Here is an 18037-nt window from a genome sequence, read left to right on the forward strand (position 1 = left end):
ATGTTACCATAAGTTTGTTGATCAACACTGTAACTGAGATTCAGAGACAACACAGGATCTGTGAGCAAATAACAGACATCAGCTTCCTATTTAATGAACAGTGATCACTTGACAGTGGTTAATATCCATATGCAAATATTTATACATTTTGCACTTTTTTTTTTCAATACAGTCACCTAATTTTTTGTTAAGTGATGTCATTATGCTTATTATGAAACTTTACATGGTGGAATTTCAATAAAATACATGGATTTGTTGTGAAAGCAAACACATTTTATTTTAACAAGTGTTACTAGTTGCTAATTGATTCATATTTTGTCTGATGGGATGGCTTGAGAAATAACTAGATAAAGGAAAAAGCTTGAGCCTACTCTTATGATGTAGATGCTTGTACAACAAACCATTAACATTTGGTTTGAAGAAGGGCAAAAGAAAGTTAAAAATGAAGCTGATGAAAAATAATGATTTAGGCACAAAAATAAATTCAAATATAACCACCATCAGTTGGCTAATGTTAGATTTAAGCAGGTAGAGAACATGCTGATACTTGGCAAATTTTAATTCTGCCTATGCCTGATATTACTTTGGGCTGATTTTAAGACTTTTACTGTGTAAAACATTCACATTATCTGGCAAAATGGCTATCATCTGACATGCACTGTTTCTACGTGCAAGATTTGTATTGTGCTCTAATACAGACCTGGATCTTGACAAATTCAAACTGGAAGAGGTTTGCACTGGTGGGGCGTACAAAGACGGCAGGGAACAACTTGGTATTAGGCTCCACCTGGACAGAATTAGCCAACATAGAAAAACACAATTAAACATACGATCATTGCAATGTATTACAAATGCCTCATTAGATATGTCCTAAAGTAAAACCCTGAAGAAATCTCAAATTATAATTGCAGCCCACACACTGTAAGGTGCTCTTCTCATTATGTAAGAGGATGATGCCTGCTCTTGTGGGAGAAGGAGCTTTTCATCAGGGTATCACCCTCAATTATCTGAGAGGACTTCTGATTGGAAAAAAAGTGCCGATCGATGGCCGTAGCATCGAGTGAGGAGCTGAGAGATGATGAATGGTTTGTACGCGACGCAGATTAAATGTGAGGCAATCATGATCTACATTTGAAAAGAAACCGATTGTGTTTATGTGTGCTTAAAATAAAGTCATCGCGATTTTTGGTTTGTCTTTAACTACTAACGGTAGTAGTTTATAGGGGGTTTAGGGTTTTTTTGTTCAGTGCTGAAGTACCTACAGTCATGCCCAAAAGTTTTGAGAATGACACAACCATAGAAACATCTGGCAAACACCTAAAAACCCTGAAGAAACAGACTGTGAAAGTGTCATTCTCAAAACTTTTGGCCATGACTGTAAATCTTAACCATAGTTGGCTAGAGAAGAGACATGAAATGCACAGGCTGTTGTTCATTCCGCTAGAGGCTAAATCTTCTCTTTTACCTGGTATGCTGTTGGGAGATCCTTGCCATTGGCAGTGAAGGAAACCAGACCAGTGGCCAAGTCAATCAGACAGCCAATTTCCACATCCGAGTTAGCTCGGCCTGATGAGGATGGGCTAACTGCATCAGCTCCGCACACCATGTAGCAGTTACTCCTCTGGACACTGCAACATGATCAGCATGCCAACAACATGAATGAAAAATGCTGCTGCATATCACTTTTACTGAACTTTGTGGACTGGCGATTCTTGTCCGATCAATATTAATACATTCCAAAGAGATGTGATCAGCTTCCTCTGAGTACATCATGGTATTTAAGGACTGACAGAAACCCAGTCTGACTTTTTCAGTTGTACACCAAACGCACTGGTAACATTTCAATGAAAATCAAACGCTGCAGTTATTTCACATTATGTGTGACATGAAAAATATACAGAGATAATCGCAGAGGGTGACAGTTCTTTTGATATGGCGGGTTAGTGTTTTTTGATGCTTCAGAAAGTATGCAGAAGCCCTAAGTATGTGATGGTTTATGGTTAAGGGACAGGTGTGTGTTGAATATATGTGTAATTGGAAATAAATGTTCATGAACACACTTGGTTTTTGATCACATGTCTGTGCAACTTGCTGTGCTTCTTCTCTATGTGAATGTAGAATTATAATATAGACATATATTATAATTTCTGTTTCTATAGAAATGACAGACTAAGCACTCTGCCCCTTAACTCAGTAGAAGTACTAATACTCTAGAAAAAAGCCCTGCATTCAAAACCTAACTATCGGTGCAAGTACATAAATATTTTCCAAAAGTAGTCAGTTCTTAATATGTGCTCCCTCTCAGTTTTATTATATACGAATACAGTGGTAGAAACAGTGTTAATGCATAGGGAAAGGAGATGACTGAAAGACAGAGTCACACACATATATGTGTGTGACTGAGAGGAGCCCAGGTGGAACGGTGAGGTTACAGGGAGTGGAGATCAAGAAGTTAGAGGATTTCAGGTACTTGGGGTCAACATTCCAGAGCAGCGGAGAGTGTGGAAAAGAGGTGAAGAAACGGGTTCAAGCACATTGGAATGGGTGGAGAAAAGTGTCAGGAGTACTATGGGATAGAAAACTATCAGCCAGAATGAAAGGAAAGGTATACAAGACAGTGGTAAGACAAGTGATGCTTTATGGCTTCGAAAAAAATCATGAAAAGACAGGAGGCAGAGCTAGAGGTTGCGGAGATGAAGATGCTAAGGCTCTCTTTGGGAGTGACCAGGACAGACAGGATCAGGAATGAGTCTATCAGAGGAACGGCAGGTTAGATGTTTTGGAGAGAAGGTCAGAGAAGCCAGACTAAGATGGTTCGGTCATGTACAGAGGAGGGATAGAAAATATATTGGTAGACGGATGCTGGAATTGGAGCTGCCAGGCAAGAGGTCTCAAGGAAGACCAAAGAGAAGATTTATAGACATAGTGAGAGAGAATATGAAGGTAGTTGGTGTGAGAGAGGAGGATACAGAGAACAGGGTTAGATGGAGAAGGTTGATTCGCTGCGGCGACCCCCGAAGGGAAAAGCCGAAAAGAGAAGAAGACGGAGAAGGAGGGTCGATTGCAATCATTGGTATTCACTACTAATGTCCCCATAACAACGTTATTTAAGAACAAGGTTGTACTTAGTTCTTCTTGTTCAAAGAACGCCTGCAACGTTTTACATTTTCATGCAATAGTAGCTGGGTTCCCACAAAATAAATTCTCTGGCTTTCTCATTATTGCAGCATGTTACAATGTCTTGGAACACCCAAAATTACCTAGCCATAATAATGGAATCTTTCTCTGAAGTTGGTCTCAAGCGTGCTAATTATGAGAATAGTTTTAGAAAAAGAAAGAAGAAATAGGAACAAAGATGTTGCTAAAAAAACAAAAGCAGTAAAACAGAGCTGTTGTGACAACAAAGTTCTGCATTATTTGAGTGGCTCTATGACCTGTGTTTATATTTATTTTGAATAGAAGTGCGTTAGTACATTTTCCAAAGTCACAGATTTAAAAACTAACAGATTGCAAATTCAATTCAGCAAATGAAAAAAAATTCCGACACACTGTTAGCGTTTGCTCACCTCTCATGAACCCGACCCCTTTCGTCTCCCAAGGTGACAGTTACTGTTCGTGTGTTGCCAAGGCTGAAGTTCTTGCAATAGTAATGGTAGTCTGGTGTGACCCAACCTACCCATACGGATGCAGGGTCCTGTCCAGCAAAAACTCTCACCGAGTGGTAGTACTGGCATCAAAATACACAGCGTGTTACACTTAAACAGTATGTGGTAATTCTGAATTGCATTTTCTTATCTTTGATTACTTGATTTACAGTTGTAATGCTCCCACAGTCAACTGTTCCATCTTCTCTTGGAGGATGACTGCGGAGAGCATATATTATTAGTTCTCCGACGCAGACAATCAGCACACCTTAAAAGTTAAATAGCTCTCCTGATCCATCTGGTACTTTCAAGAGAAAAGTCATGGTTCTTTGAAAAATGTATCCACTGCAACAAAAATGTCTGACCTGAGTTTCAGTGATTCGTCAAGCACCATGTCTGCAGAGTAGAACTCCACAGGCATGCTCAGTCTACAGTAGAGCATATCATTATTGCTGTTCTGGGTGCCAAATGTCTTGTGGGTGACCTTGAGGCAAGGAGGGCTATCCACCGTCCCGTCGATCCTTGTCACCTGGGTAGATTCAGAGTCAGGATGGAAAAATTGGAATTTTGAAGAGAGAATCTGTTAGACAGCACAAATCTGTGGATCAACACAACCAAAAGTTTAAGGCATAGAGATATTCAAAATATTCAATATATTCAAGATATTCAAATATTCAAAAAAAAAAAAAAGTTCTTCAAATCTTTGAAGAACAGTTCAGACAATTTATATTTCATTGTATTCTTATTCTTCCTCCTTTCTACTATTATCTATTACTGTTATGTTTTTACTTGAAACTCTGGCACGACAATTTCCTTCGGGATAAATCAAGCTGTTCTCATCTCATCTCATCTCATCTCATATTTACTGCGAATAGAATTTCTTCTGTGCAAATCATTACATATTAATGGAAGTCATTCGTAGCGATACATACAGAGTATGTCACTTCAATTAAATAACTCAAATACTCAAAATCCCTGATGCCTGACCCAAATAAAGGTTTGTTTTCATTAAATATTGCTCAACTACTCAGCCTTTGATTTTATTATGGTAAACTGGCACTCTGAAGGTCTGTGGTGACCGCGAAAATTGTTATTTTTGCTGGTTAAATGGGGGAACCCTTCATTCTAACAGCTTGGTCACAATTTGTTGCACATATTGTTTCTATCTCTTCACTTGGTTATGCTAGAACAGTATGATTTCAAGTTGCTTTTTAAAGCATTTATTTTGTTGTGTTTTTTTTTTTTAAACTCACCCATTGTCACATAAAGAATGATTACAATTACAGCTTTAAATGACACCAATCTCAAATTAATGGTAAAAATAAAAAAATAAAAAAATAAAAAAATATATAAAAATGGCAATGTAGGACAGTGAAGTTCATAAGAGCTGGCTATTTGTATCCCATGCATGACAACAAGAACATTAATCCAGGAGACACAGCTTAAATCGTTATCTACTCGGCTGCTGAAAAAAAGAAAAGAAAAAATCAATTAAAAGAAAAATCAATACACCGATACCTCAATATGCATGTGGTCCTCAGGCACATTGACAAAAGTGGGTAAGCGCTTGCTAAACCACATGGTGATGTCTCTCTTCATGTTAACAGCGAAGGGCTCAAAGCCTTCCTGGAGACCACACATGGTATAGTACTTGAACGTGCTTGCATCCTTGCCCAGGTTCATTCGACCAATCTGAGACATGCCCAGACTACACACAGGGATAAAACCTAGGAGAGAAGTTTACCAATTAGCAGAAGAAATAGATAACCACATTGGATACATTTGCTTAATTCAAGTACTGTATAAGGAGCCTTTGTGATGTTCTTTTGGTTTTTGTTTTGTTCTGTTAATCGTTTCCGGTCTTTTAACCATCCTGGAAATTGCTTGTTGGTCAAGAGAAAAGACGGGTCTTTGATCGAGAGGGAAAAATGATTATCTTTACACGAAACTCAAGTACATTATACATGTATTTACTACTTGGAAATACTCTTGTATTTAAACACAATTTGCTGTCAAAGTCAGTACAACTAATTTCAAATATCCTGGGGCCATTAATTTAACCCACTTAACTTTTTGTTGCGTTCTAGTCCTCTCCTATCTTGTTCTGGGAAATTGTTCATTAGCCGTGTAATGGGCCAGAAAAACAATGGGCCTCATTAAACTGTGCTATCATTATCATTCTGTAGCTTTTCATCCCTCACAACTTTCTAACCGCCAACTACGTTGACAAAAAAAGTACAGACTCAAACATGCTGAATTGATAATATTCTTTTCTAGATGACAAGACTACGTCTCTCGCACCATCGTCTGTCTCAAAGTCCGTGAAGCAAAGCTCAGAGCCCTTGTTTGTGATCAGGAGTTCTCCATTCAGGGTGAAAATGATGGATTTGTCCTCCAAGTTGATCATGCAGCCAACCACGTCACCCTTTTTCCACGGGTGTCCAAAGTAGCGGCTTCCTGCATGCATGCGTCGACCCTTCAAAAAAAAAAGGACGGAAGTCTGTGTTTTTGTTGCACAAAACCACATAGAAGACATTTTCTCATCACATGAGTGGTGGCGTGATGAAATGTATCATTTAAAATTTGCCCACAATGTAGTAGGCAAATCAGAAACAATACCTCACAAGCTCTACTTTAGAAATGGCACAAAAGCAAACAGAATTATGGGAAAATATTCACCACATGGAAAACAATTTGGAAGCAGTTTCGGATCGCTAGTTTTGTAATTCTGCTTTTTACAAAATTGCAAATACTTATACAACAATAAATGAAATTTTTTTACAGTCCTCTCTTCAATTGGGGATAAATAATAGACCTGGACAGATTAGGTTTACCTTGTATCCGTCAAAGACAAAGGCCTGGTCGTCTGTTCCGAGCTCAACGTCGGGCCTGCAGCCTGGCCTTGCCCAGCCAACCCTCATGTCACCACCACTCAGAACCTCGAACTCAAAGTACCACTTTCCAGTTTTTACAGCATATGTTTGCTCAACACGGAAGAAGCGGATTGTCTCAATGCTTTGATCATCCACCATATGGACAGCTGGAAAAAAAATGGAAATAAAATAATTAAACAGTCCCTTTGTTTTTTTAAATGCAAATCAATTACTGATCCTGATTCTGCTTCTGAAAAATCACAACACATATTTCTAATTAATCAGTGAGGGATTATATTGTTTACTCAACGGAAGTTGTTGAAAGTATAGTTTTACAAAACCTATGGACATACATGGTGCACAAAATAAGGAGTGCGTGCAACATTCAAGCAGATGTCAGTTTTTGTTGTTTTTTTACATATTTGCATGTAATATTTTTTTTAAATAGTCAACAGTTTATGTTTGATTGTCCATATTATTATTATATAATTCTTGTGATGCTTAATTATTCAGCAAATGAAAGAAAAATAACCCATTTGTCAACTGTTTTGATGAGTTCAACTATTTGAGCAGTTCTGACAGCACTTCTTCTGTATCAGGAAATTACTGAGGATTGGAGAAACATTTAAAATTTCATAATCTTGCTTACCCTCCTGGTCTGGAGGATCGATGTCGTATCCATATCCAACCATTGTCCTGATGGCCTCTCTTAAACTGTCTCTGTTAGATTTCTTAGTACGTTCATCAAGTAAAGCATATGGAACCAGGCGAGGGTTACGCCTGCTCTTCAAATCCTTATGAAAACATAGAAATTCCTGTTTTAATGAAGACTAATAATTAGGGCACATCGCTCACAGAAGAATAATAAAGTTAATTTTTACCTGCTGCATGCCATAGGTCCATCCTTGTTTAATTCTATCTTTGGCCCACACATTGTGTGCGTTCTCGGCCAGTTTGTCAACTAGAACCTCCTGACCTGCTGTCAGTTTCACATCAGAAAGGTCCAGTGGTGCTGGCTTATACCCATTAGACATCATGTAGCTGTAAACAAACCAATGTAACGGCACAGAAATTTGAGATCATTTTTGTTTACATTTTGAAGCCGTTCTGTTTCTTGACATTCGGCAACGAAGAAAACAAGTGATGTAATTAGAAGAAGAAAATGAAACTCACTCTTTTGGGAGTTTAATCTTCTTCAGATCATCCTCAGCATGAACATTGATCTGGGCAACATGGCAACCAAGTGCCATGAGGGTTCTGGGAATAAAGATGAGAGAGGGGAGATGAATTCGGACCACTGAATTCAATAATCAAGCTCCATGACAGAACAAACTAAATAGTCTTTTCTGCAGAGTCCATTGACTGAAGACTGTTACATTTTGAGTAGAGTTCAATGGACAGCTATAAATCTGGGTCAATCAATGCCAGCAGAACAGTATGGAACTGCCAAATTTGATGTGACTGAAGCTCACTGTGACTGAGGGTCACTTTATTGGGTCTATCCAAATGTTTTTACAGTGAAATGACTCAGTAGATGGCTTGGGACCCACAATTTCTTGAAAATCAATGTGGAAATTCACTCAGGAGATACTAGTCATTATGGCTGCTGCTGCAATCTTCTGCCTTAATCTGCTCCAGCTCTGCATTCAGCAGAGAGCAGCAGCAATCCTATGAATAACTAACTGGATAATGGAGCAAAAGGCCCAGTCTTACTTCAGTGTTTCGCTTGACATCTGCAAGTTGTAGTTCCTTTCTGTTTCAGGCAGCTTTGTGAAATCTACAAGGCAAGGGTGTTGCCTCTTGTTGTCATCACGAACCTGAAATTAAATAGGTTAGATGGATGATGTATTGCATTTTGTTAAAAACAAATTGAGGTAGTGGGTCTCATTTTGTTAATAAGTCTGTCTCTGTCTGCGACAAAGGCCAGATAAATGTGGAATAACAGGCTTAGAACCAAATTCCTCCCTCAAACTGGCTATGACAGTGGTTTATATCATTAAAAGATCATTCTACAGCCAATATATATTAATATATGATATATATTCTCTTAAATTCTATCATTTCAGTACTGTTGCACAGAAATGTCTGACAGAAAATATATCATCTACACAACAACCAATAGGAGAGAAATCATCCCAAAATTACATGACAAATACAAGATGGCAAATAGGTGTATTTTTGTTGAATTCAGGCCTCAGGTGTAGAAATGTTGATATAGCAAGTAAAGCCTGCAACAATTACCAAGAGAGAGTAACAGCATCTCCAGACTCACCTGTCTGTGATGGAGTCCACTCAGAGATTTAGTGCTGCATCCAGATTTGTGATAAAAAAATGCACTGACTTTCTGATTATGCGTATTTACATTTTGAAAAAAGGTTAGACTGAACAAAAGGTGGGCAGCGAGGCTAAGCATTCACATACAAAACCAGGCTATTGCCAATTTGAATAATAATTCTGCCTGCCAAGTATGAAGCCTGTAAGAAAAGACTTTCCTCTGTTCGAATCCAACTTTGAATTGGAGGATTGTTATGGCGGGGATTAACCAAGAAGCCGCTTGGATGTTAAAGGTGCCCCTTATGAATGACAGAAACATTTTTCCTATATCTTGCCAAACGGAGCTTTTCCCAAGTCTTGATTAATATGGATGTCTCCTTCTCATAAGGTGTGACACCCATTAAGTTTCTTAAATGTCCGCTGTGAAAACAGCCAGACTGGAGAATGAGTCTGTGATAATGACTACAGTGCAAAGGAGGCAGTGTGTGATCAGACTTCTAACAGGCTGCCTGCGGCAGTGAGCAGGAACACTGACTGACAGTAAAAGATGGGATGCAGAGAAAAAGTTCAAGAAGAATAAAAGCTCTTTAAATGTAATGGTGTAATGGTCTGCATGCCAGAATCTCAAAATGCTAAATGGACAGTGTCATGAAAAAAACACTGAAAGGAACTAACCTGCTGTATTATATAGATCGATTTCAAATTTTAAATACTAACTTGCAAATTGGACTATTGAAAGCGTATTATTTGGTGTTTACTGATAGGAATAATGAGACTATTTTTTTTAATTGATTTCATTACAATCTATTTCACAAAAAATTTGTTCAGTAATATCATAACTATAGCTATAGTACATTTTCGTAAGGCATTTGATCATGACAAATGGTCTCTACCTAGAAAGTGTTATGTATTGTAGCGAGTCATGAATGTTGGGGTTTTTGTTGATGCTTGTTTTCTGTGATTTTTGGGGTTGCTGGGAATTAAGTGGATGTGGTTTAGGGTGCAATGAATTCTGTTTTGTTTTTTTTACCTGGAATTGAACATTCATGTTCAAAAAATTCTGCATAATATTTGATTTTCCGTCCATCCTTACTCTTTTCCCAGCTTGTTTCCTTTCTCATTCATCAGACCTATAAGCACTGCCTATACTGAAAATCTAACAATATCTCAGTAATGAATAGTTTCACTTTAGCTAAAAGTAATTATGGTGTTTTATGACTCACTGAGATTTTACAGAAACTTAAGGGAGTCAAGGAAGGTAAAAGGGGACTGACGAAGCATAAAGGTCCCCTGCTGCAAAAATGTAACCGTAATTTAGCTTAATTAGCAAGAATTTTCCCTCCGGGCTTTGGCGATTTTGAGTGAGTCAAGTGAATAACAGTAGTTCATTACTTACAACAAGACAAAGCAACAAAAAACTACTGTCTGATGTTTCAACAGGAGTTTATGGCACTTAAGGGTCCATTTAATTCAATATTGCTACAGAGAGCTTTAGTTAACCTTTGTCTTGCACTGCTATGTTTGGGTTTTGCGTGTTGAAGGGAATGATAGGGATGTGGGTTTACCTTGCCATAGGTCCAGCCCAATTCAATCTTGTTCATTCCCCACAACTCATGTATGTTTTCTGCCAGCTTCTCTTTTATATTGTCCATGTGAGAGAGAAGAACAACCTGCAGAGAGGAATTAGGGTTATGGGAGCATCAGATGAAAGTGATCGCAGAAGAGACAAATTGTCTTTATCAAATGATTATATTTGATCTGAATACTTCATAAACAGAGACACAACACACATTTCCCATAAGAGGATGTCACAATGTCTTGATGTTAAACTTGTTTAAATATCACACTTAGCATCCAATATTATTTCAGGTTCATGTATCACTAATAACAGTATAAAATACATCAATTGAATTTAGCATAGTTGATTGGTGTTTCTAAAAGTCTGCCACCAGCTTCAGCAAACGGCAAGCATAGCAAGGGGAAGCGCAAAACCATAGTTCAACAACAACCAACAACATTCCTTTTTTGATTTTTTCAGGTTTTTAATTCTGTTTTGAGTTAAAACAATTTAGGAATTGTCTTAACATTTATTAAGGAAATGATATAATCAAATGTATCCCAATCTTAATACTTAATACTCCCAATGGCATATCATCTATTGAAGAAAACAGCGGTTTTAATCACAGTATTACAATGCTCAATGTCACAATTTTAAATGAAACTATACAGAATATTTGGCTTGCCCCATTTCTCTGTTGACCTCAAACTCTCCTCACCTGGCTGGTGTCAACAGGAGTGGGGATGAAAGAGGCTTGAGAAAGGAACTTGGTGGTTCCCAGCAGGTCACGGACCCCTTCATGATCTCTCTTATAGTCCTTCACAGGCTCCACGTGCATCTTCTCTTTAGGCAACAGTGCCTCATAGCATGGAGAGTAACCAGCGGGGGGCAAGAACTTGAAATCGCCATGCCGTCCACCCAACAAAAAACGCACCCTGGTATGAAATGTTAAAAAGTTCTCATTTAAAATGGATATTGGCTGATTCTTATGATTAAATCTTTCCATATGCTTTGTGATATTCAATAATTAATTATCTGATGCATGTAGTTGTGTTGATGCTTGAAGGGACTGAGGACACCGTTGTCAAATCTTGGCCTGGCAAGTGGACTTTGTTTTTCCTCTTAGACGTTTCACCTCTCAGCCGAAAGACTTCTTCAACACCATTGGAATTTTGTGATTTAACTGCTGGTGTTGGGAATCCTTCAAAGTTAAGAGGGTTAATTATGTTAATAAATACGTTGTTTTGCAGCAACTTGGTTAAAAGGTGGTCGTTATGTTCATGTTGCTACATATGTTCATGAGGAAAAGCTAAGTCCAGGCCTCTACAAGATTTGACAACAGATAACCATGAATTGGATGACACGGAACCTTCGTAGACAGTTTGAAAAGACATTTAGTAAGAAAGAACGGACCTGGTGCGTTCTCAAATCACATGCATGTAATGTATAAATCAAAAGCATTATACTTTTATAGCAAAAAAACGAAAAGGAGAAAAAAGAAAAACATAATCAGTTAATTCCAATGTCATTTCCTGACTTTGAGGATGACAGGGGTACTGCTCAAGCTGAGAAAAAGACAGCTTCTCTGTGGGGTAACGCTGAAGAATGTGTCAACAAAGTCTAATTTCATAGGAGTACATTTTGCATTTACCTCATCAACTGGAAGCAAGAGAAAAAGTTGGATCAATGAAATCTGTTGTAAAGTTTTTGAGATTATCTAGGTCTTAGCTCACTATACCGTAATTTCCGGGCAATTTAGCGCACCTGAATATAAGCCGCACCACATGTACAGGCCACACTTTTCTATAAGCTGCAGGTGTCCATGTTTGAACATGAGATATTTACATAGAAAGATGTTAAACAGATGGTTTTTTTTTTTTACTGGTAATAACCACAAATATCTACTGGTTACGTTTTTTTTTTCGTGTCTGAACAGTGCTTGTAACACGACCGATGAAGAAGATTAATAATAAATAACACAAGGAAAAGTCCATCCATCCATCCATTTTCCATCCCCACTTTGTCCTACTGCAGCTGATTGCTATCTTCGTCTTCCTCATGCACACTAAAACCATTAGAGTTGTCTTCAGTGTCAGAATAGAACAGCCTCAGAATTTCATTGTTCCCATATCATGAGGCTAAATGTTTTGCCGGCATGAAGATTGTTTGCCCAAAATAAATACATAAACAAATAAATAAATTAACCACATGGTTGTTTAAGCTGCAGTGCTCAAAGCATGTGAAAAAAGTAGTGGCTTATAGTCCGGAGATAACAGTAATTAAAAGCCTACAGTGTATTGACTTCCTGTTTCAGGGAATTGGTTAAATGCCTGGATAAATACGTGGGGATAATAAATAGTTGATACACTGGATCTAGCCAAGTGCCATTTGGTTTTGCATTGACTGATTCTCATATATTCAACACTTTAGACACTTATAGCAATACAATTTAATTCTTACACTTTCTGGCATTCTTCCCCCCAACAAAAATATCTTGGTACCATCTGGTAAACCAGACTAACACATTCAAAGCTCAAAAAAACGCCAATCTCCAATGCACTTTTTTCTTCAATAGGTAACTCTTTTTTTATGTTGATCCTTATTTTGTGTCAAGACCAGGAAACTGGTGAATTGTCCACACCTGATCCTCCTCCTCCCCTGCTTCAGTCTTGATTATTTCCACCTATTTAATTGAGCTGTTCTTCCCTTTATCATGTTCCCATTCTACCACTCCTTGCCAGAGCTGTGTTTTTTTGAATTTTGGAATTGTACTTTTTATTGTGACTGGTTTCCTTTGTGTGAACCGTGTCAGTGCTCCTTATTATGACATTGTCCTTTGCACTTTGTATTTAGAGATGAAATTATTACTGTGCCTCAAGTTCAGTTTCTTTTGAAATCTAAAGACCTTTCAGTTATTGAAACATTCTCTTTTTCACTTTTTATTAAAGATTTAACTATTACTTTACTATGAGTTATATGCTTGGGTTCTGTCACTTTGAAGAGGCTCTGGTAATAGTTTGATAAATCGCTGCTCTCTATTTACATCTGAGGTATTTAAACAAGTAACTCTATGCATCTGGAGCCTTACTTGACACCTGCAGAGAAGCTGACAACGGGGAAGAAGAATCCATCTGTGTTGAAGTCTTCAAACATGCCCTGGACAGGCTGGCCGTTGATCCTGTAGGACATGCTTGGAGCACCCAAATCCAGACAGCAGCTGACCACATCATCAGAGTTCAGCAGGTGCTGGTTAATAGAGGCCACAGCCCTGGGGATACGGCCTGGACAATATGGGCAGAGAGTGTGGATGGATGGCTGTTATGCCCTTGTAAATGTAGGGCAGGATGACGTGGAATGATGAGCTAAGGGTAAAGGACTTTTAGCAGATTCACTCCATGGAAAAGTCAAATCCAAGGACAACCGGCTTCAGGCGCGACTGTAAAGTACATTAAAAGTTCTCTTTATACTATCCAGTTACAGGGAGTTAAAAGTACTTGCACCCAAGTATTGCTAGCCTAATCATAAAAGAAATCTAGCAAATGCAACACCACAAAATCAACATAATACGGTTTTGCTTGTGCAAAGTTTGCCCACCTGACCAGAGATGAAGCCCATCAAAGCTGTATGAGTAAAGATCATCTCCAACTCCGTTGCCTCCCCATCCTTCTCCTCCACCAGGATATGGAGCATAGCCTTTAGTGTTGGCCCAACCCACTCTTAGGTGAGTTGGGTCTCCACTAACAAAATGGTCCACTTGGTCGATCACCACCTCGAAATACCACCTCTTGTACTGAGCTGAACCTTCAGCCACACCCAGAAAAATGTTGGGCCTCATACTAGAAGACATTGGAGAGGTCACAGAGTGCGAGGTAAAATAAAGTGGACTAGGACTGGGGGATACTAGCCTAAATAAGAACTATATGCAAAAGCCATAGATTTTAAAACAATGTGTATAAGTATGGAAACTTGTGAGATAAATTTTTTGATAATTTTTTGTAATTGTTTGCCATTTTTACATTGTTTCTTGTGAAATTTTAGGTTACATGGTCAATTTTAGGTAACATTTTGCTGATGTGGACTAATATTTAAAGTCCTATTTTTTTATAATGTTCTAAGTGTATTTTCTCATGATATTCAAAACAAAAAAAAAATGCAAATATACTTAACTCTCACATTTTTTGCTAGCAGACATTAAAATTTTGTATTGCAAGATTCCATAACTTATAAAAAAAGCAGAAAAAACAATACAACACAATCTAAAATGCAGACTGTATCTAGCAGTTATAGATGTACGGTCCAATCAGAGGCTAACCACAGACAGACCTCACAGGGAGGTAAAATATCAATTAGTAGACTCGGATAAACGTCACAAAAATTGTTTGACTACTGAAGCGAAATCTTAATATTCAAAAATAAGCCATTTTGTGTAGTTTTAAATGTCTATGCAGTATTGAGCAGTATACCATGTACTTTGCAGATAAGTGGTTTACAGGAAATATTTAACCATCAAGAATGAATAGGTTTTCCTTCTTTACCTGTGAACAGCATTGACCAGTCGAGTCTGGAGAAGCAGGTCCCTCTCGGGAAGCAGATTGTCACAAATCAAATTTTGATTGGCTCTCACTGCCACCCCATTACAAACACAGAGGGAGCACAATACATCCAGAATCTAAAAGGGAAAGAAAAACAAAGATAGACCCTGTCAGACTTTGAAAAGCCAATCTGCGAATGAAAATTAGTTGGCCATGTACAAAATCTTTGGGCACAGTCATCTGAATTTCAACTATAATTTAATGGTTGAATTTCCTGCAGTTCACAGATTGTAGTGAGGCTATCATGTCAACAGGATAGATCCACACCTGCCTTTCTCAAACTGCTCTCATTAAAAGTATGCCATAACATGTCTTGGACAAGTCACACAGTAAATATAAGACTATAATATTTTAACACTGCACGTAAAACACATAGCTGAGATGGTTACTACAAAGTCATGTGAGGCTACAACCATTAAACTGAAATAAACTGCCTCTTGAGTGTCCGGATGTTGTGTACTAATATTATCTTTCAGCAAGGACATTGTTTACTTAGGAAGGCTTAAACTAACTTTTTTTTTGTAGTTACTGCTAACAGTTAAGACAATTCATATTTCATTATATTTCTTATTCTTCCTCCTTTCTACTATTATCCATTACTGTTATGTTTTTTTTACTTGAAACTCTGGCACAACAATTTCCTTCGGAATTAATAAAGTTGTTCTCATCTCATTCTAATCTCTCATAATAGTCCAAATCAAACATTTTATTCATAAAGAGAGGTGTCAAATAGCTATAATCATCAACTTGACCAGGTATTTTTACTCAAAACTTTAAATCAGTAACCAGAAGTAACTATGTACAATATTGGTCAACTAGCGCTAGAAAAAAACATTGTTTACATGGAGGTGTTTGGGATTTGTCATACTTAATTTAAAGTAGATTTTACTATCCTTGATGTTTAATGTGATGCTGAAAAATGCTAAATTTCTTTTCCAAGGGTTGTGACAGTCTGACAAGGCAAAAAAATGCATTTTCAGCAGTTGGAGGCCAGGATACTAACAATCCCAAACACTCTTTACAAACATCATATCACTTTTTCTGCCCATACCTTGTGGTTACGTCCATTCTTGTACAGCATTGAAATGATGGACTTAATGTGAGCTCTTTGGATGATGTTTAGAGCCTCCGGGCTTTCAATCAAGATACAGTGAAGAACTTCCAGGATTCCTAAAACAAGATATTTAGTATCAGAAAAAGATATATATTAAGTATGCAATTTAACACCAGTATATAAAGTTACTTTTTAGACTTTTTTTTCTATGACATACCTGATGATGACTCAGGTCTTTCCAATTTGCTCACCAGCCAGTCCAAGTTTCGGGAAAACTGGGTGCAGTTATTCCTGTTTCCACGAATGAGGGAGGCTAAAGGAATGAAATAAAATGCAAACAACAATGGTGATATATCCTAAATATCTAATATTGATTTGGTAAACTCAAGAACACAGGTAAAAAACTATTTAACACTGTGTCTCATCTTGTAATGCTGCATTGTACCTCCTGAGGCACAACTGAGCTTCTATATTGGGCGTTCTGAATGTCTCAGACTGACTTTCTATGAGACTAACCCATGAAAATCAACTTCAAGCACTCTGAGCGGCATAGTAAACATTTTCTACATGATGATGATCCATATGGTACAGTATACAGTCTGCTGATTCCTCTGCAGCAGACTGTTGAAAACTATTAGGAAGATATCTTTGCTTGCTAAATTACAGACCTAATTATGCATCCAATTGAAAATAGATCATTCAATAATGAGTATTTAGCTTATTTAGCACTGGTCTTCTGCCCCCTGCTTCAACTTATTTCCAAATTAGTGATGCCAGTGCCATCAGTGCCATCTTTACCAAACTAAAGATGTATCGGTCATGCGTCCTTTTGACCCCCTTCGAAATGAAGCTATGCTCTAGATCACTTTCTGATGCTTGTAATATAAACATGGCTTAAAACATCGACAGACACACAAATGATAACTTAAAGGCTTTATTGTCTCCCGTTTACTGAGTTAGTATTTTGTTATTACTTACGTTTGCCCTCTATTGTTTTGGAATTTCTTTCGATTGTCCAATATCGCTACACATATGTTTAAATCAACTGAAAAAATTCCCAACTGAAATTGTTTCGCCTTTCTAATTGAAATTACATGGTTGAATATGTGAATCTATTGTTAGGCCAGGAATTAAATTGTCATTTAAATTCAAGGGCCATTCCTCTTGCTCTTTCTCTGTCACAGGGTTGACAATAAAAAATGTGCCAATTACTTTGCTCATTCTTCATAGTTACGTTTCAGAGACACCAGTCTGAAAATGAATGCGATACAATGCAACGTCTGTGTGTTTGTTTTTTACCAAAAAACACATTGGTGGTTTCTTATGGTATATAATTTTGCATTGACATGCAGGCTTTTGTTCAAAATGCACCACACCATGGAGGCTACACAAGGGCAGCACCATGAAGGGTGCAATGGTGTGTGTGAGATTGACAGATGCATTAACTTATACACATACATATACACGTACACATAAACACACACACACACACACACACACACACACACACACACACACACACACACACATAAAAAGACAAGATCAGAGAGAGACTGAAAAAGACATTGCCAAAGAAAGGGAGAGAAAAAGACAGAGAGAGAGAGACGTAGACTTACACACATAGACAGAGACCTTCAAAGAAAATATAGATGAGATGGTATCCTGAGTTTTTATTTTCAACAGTGATTATTTAACTAAACACTGAGGAATCCACTATATATATATATATATATATATATATATATTTACCATGGTGAGTAAGGGTATGCATGGCAATAAATGAATTAAAGACACAGCTTTGTATCTACAATGTATTATAAAATAATCCAAAGACGTTTTGTTCTCTTTATATAAGAATTTTAAATATATATACGTTAGGATTATGACGCACTCCAATATGTTCTCAGTGTTTACAGAGCACCCAAAATAAAACACAATACCGGCATTTTAATTTTCAATAACATTGTTGAATTTCCTCATATTAAAATCCAGTACTAGCCCTTCCATTCCAAGAGATGTGGTTTTGGCCCTCCATGAATCCA

At 37.6% G+C, this 18037-nt stretch overlaps 1 protein-coding gene across 5 annotated transcripts in view; it reads right to left on the reverse strand.

Moving 5' to 3' along the window:
* Window positions 1-18037, reverse strand: part of ryr3 (ryanodine receptor 3) — a 110805-nt gene that overhangs the window by 54151 nt on the left and 38617 nt on the right. For 3 of the 5 annotated variants that reach the window (XM_086167502.1, XM_086167500.1, XM_086167504.1), the window contains 19 exons: window positions 16213-16308; window positions 15993-16111; window positions 14885-15018; window positions 13944-14185; window positions 13438-13630; window positions 11068-11284; window positions 10357-10461; window positions 8231-8334; window positions 7691-7774; window positions 7399-7558; window positions 7167-7311; window positions 6479-6684; window positions 5946-6120; window positions 5163-5371; window positions 4010-4173; window positions 3806-3863; window positions 3567-3727; window positions 1466-1628; window positions 701-787 (listed from right to left, as the gene is read on the reverse strand). In XM_086167502.1, coding sequence (XP_086023628.1) covers window positions 701-787; window positions 1466-1628; window positions 3567-3727; window positions 3806-3863; window positions 4010-4173; window positions 5163-5371; window positions 5946-6120; window positions 6479-6684; window positions 7167-7311; window positions 7399-7558; window positions 7691-7774; window positions 8231-8334; window positions 10357-10461; window positions 11068-11284; window positions 13438-13630; window positions 13944-14185; window positions 14885-15018; window positions 15993-16111; window positions 16213-16308 — 2822 coding nt within the window. The remainder of the gene's footprint in view (window positions 1-700; window positions 788-1465; window positions 1629-3566; window positions 3728-3805; window positions 3864-4009; window positions 4174-5162; window positions 5372-5945; window positions 6121-6478; window positions 6685-7166; window positions 7312-7398; window positions 7559-7690; window positions 7775-8230; window positions 8335-10356; window positions 10462-11067; window positions 11285-13437; window positions 13631-13943; window positions 14186-14884; window positions 15019-15992; window positions 16112-16212; window positions 16309-18037) is intronic. The other 2 variants (XM_086167503.1, XM_086167501.1) reach the window with 1 other exon arrangement.

Source organism: Fistularia commersonii, chromosome 20 (assembly GCF_037954325.1).
Source record: "Fistularia commersonii isolate RoL2024-O1a breed Wild chromosome 20, RoL_Fcom_v1.0, whole genome shotgun sequence".
NCBI lineage: Eukaryota > Metazoa > Chordata > Actinopteri > Syngnathiformes > Fistulariidae > Fistularia > Fistularia commersonii.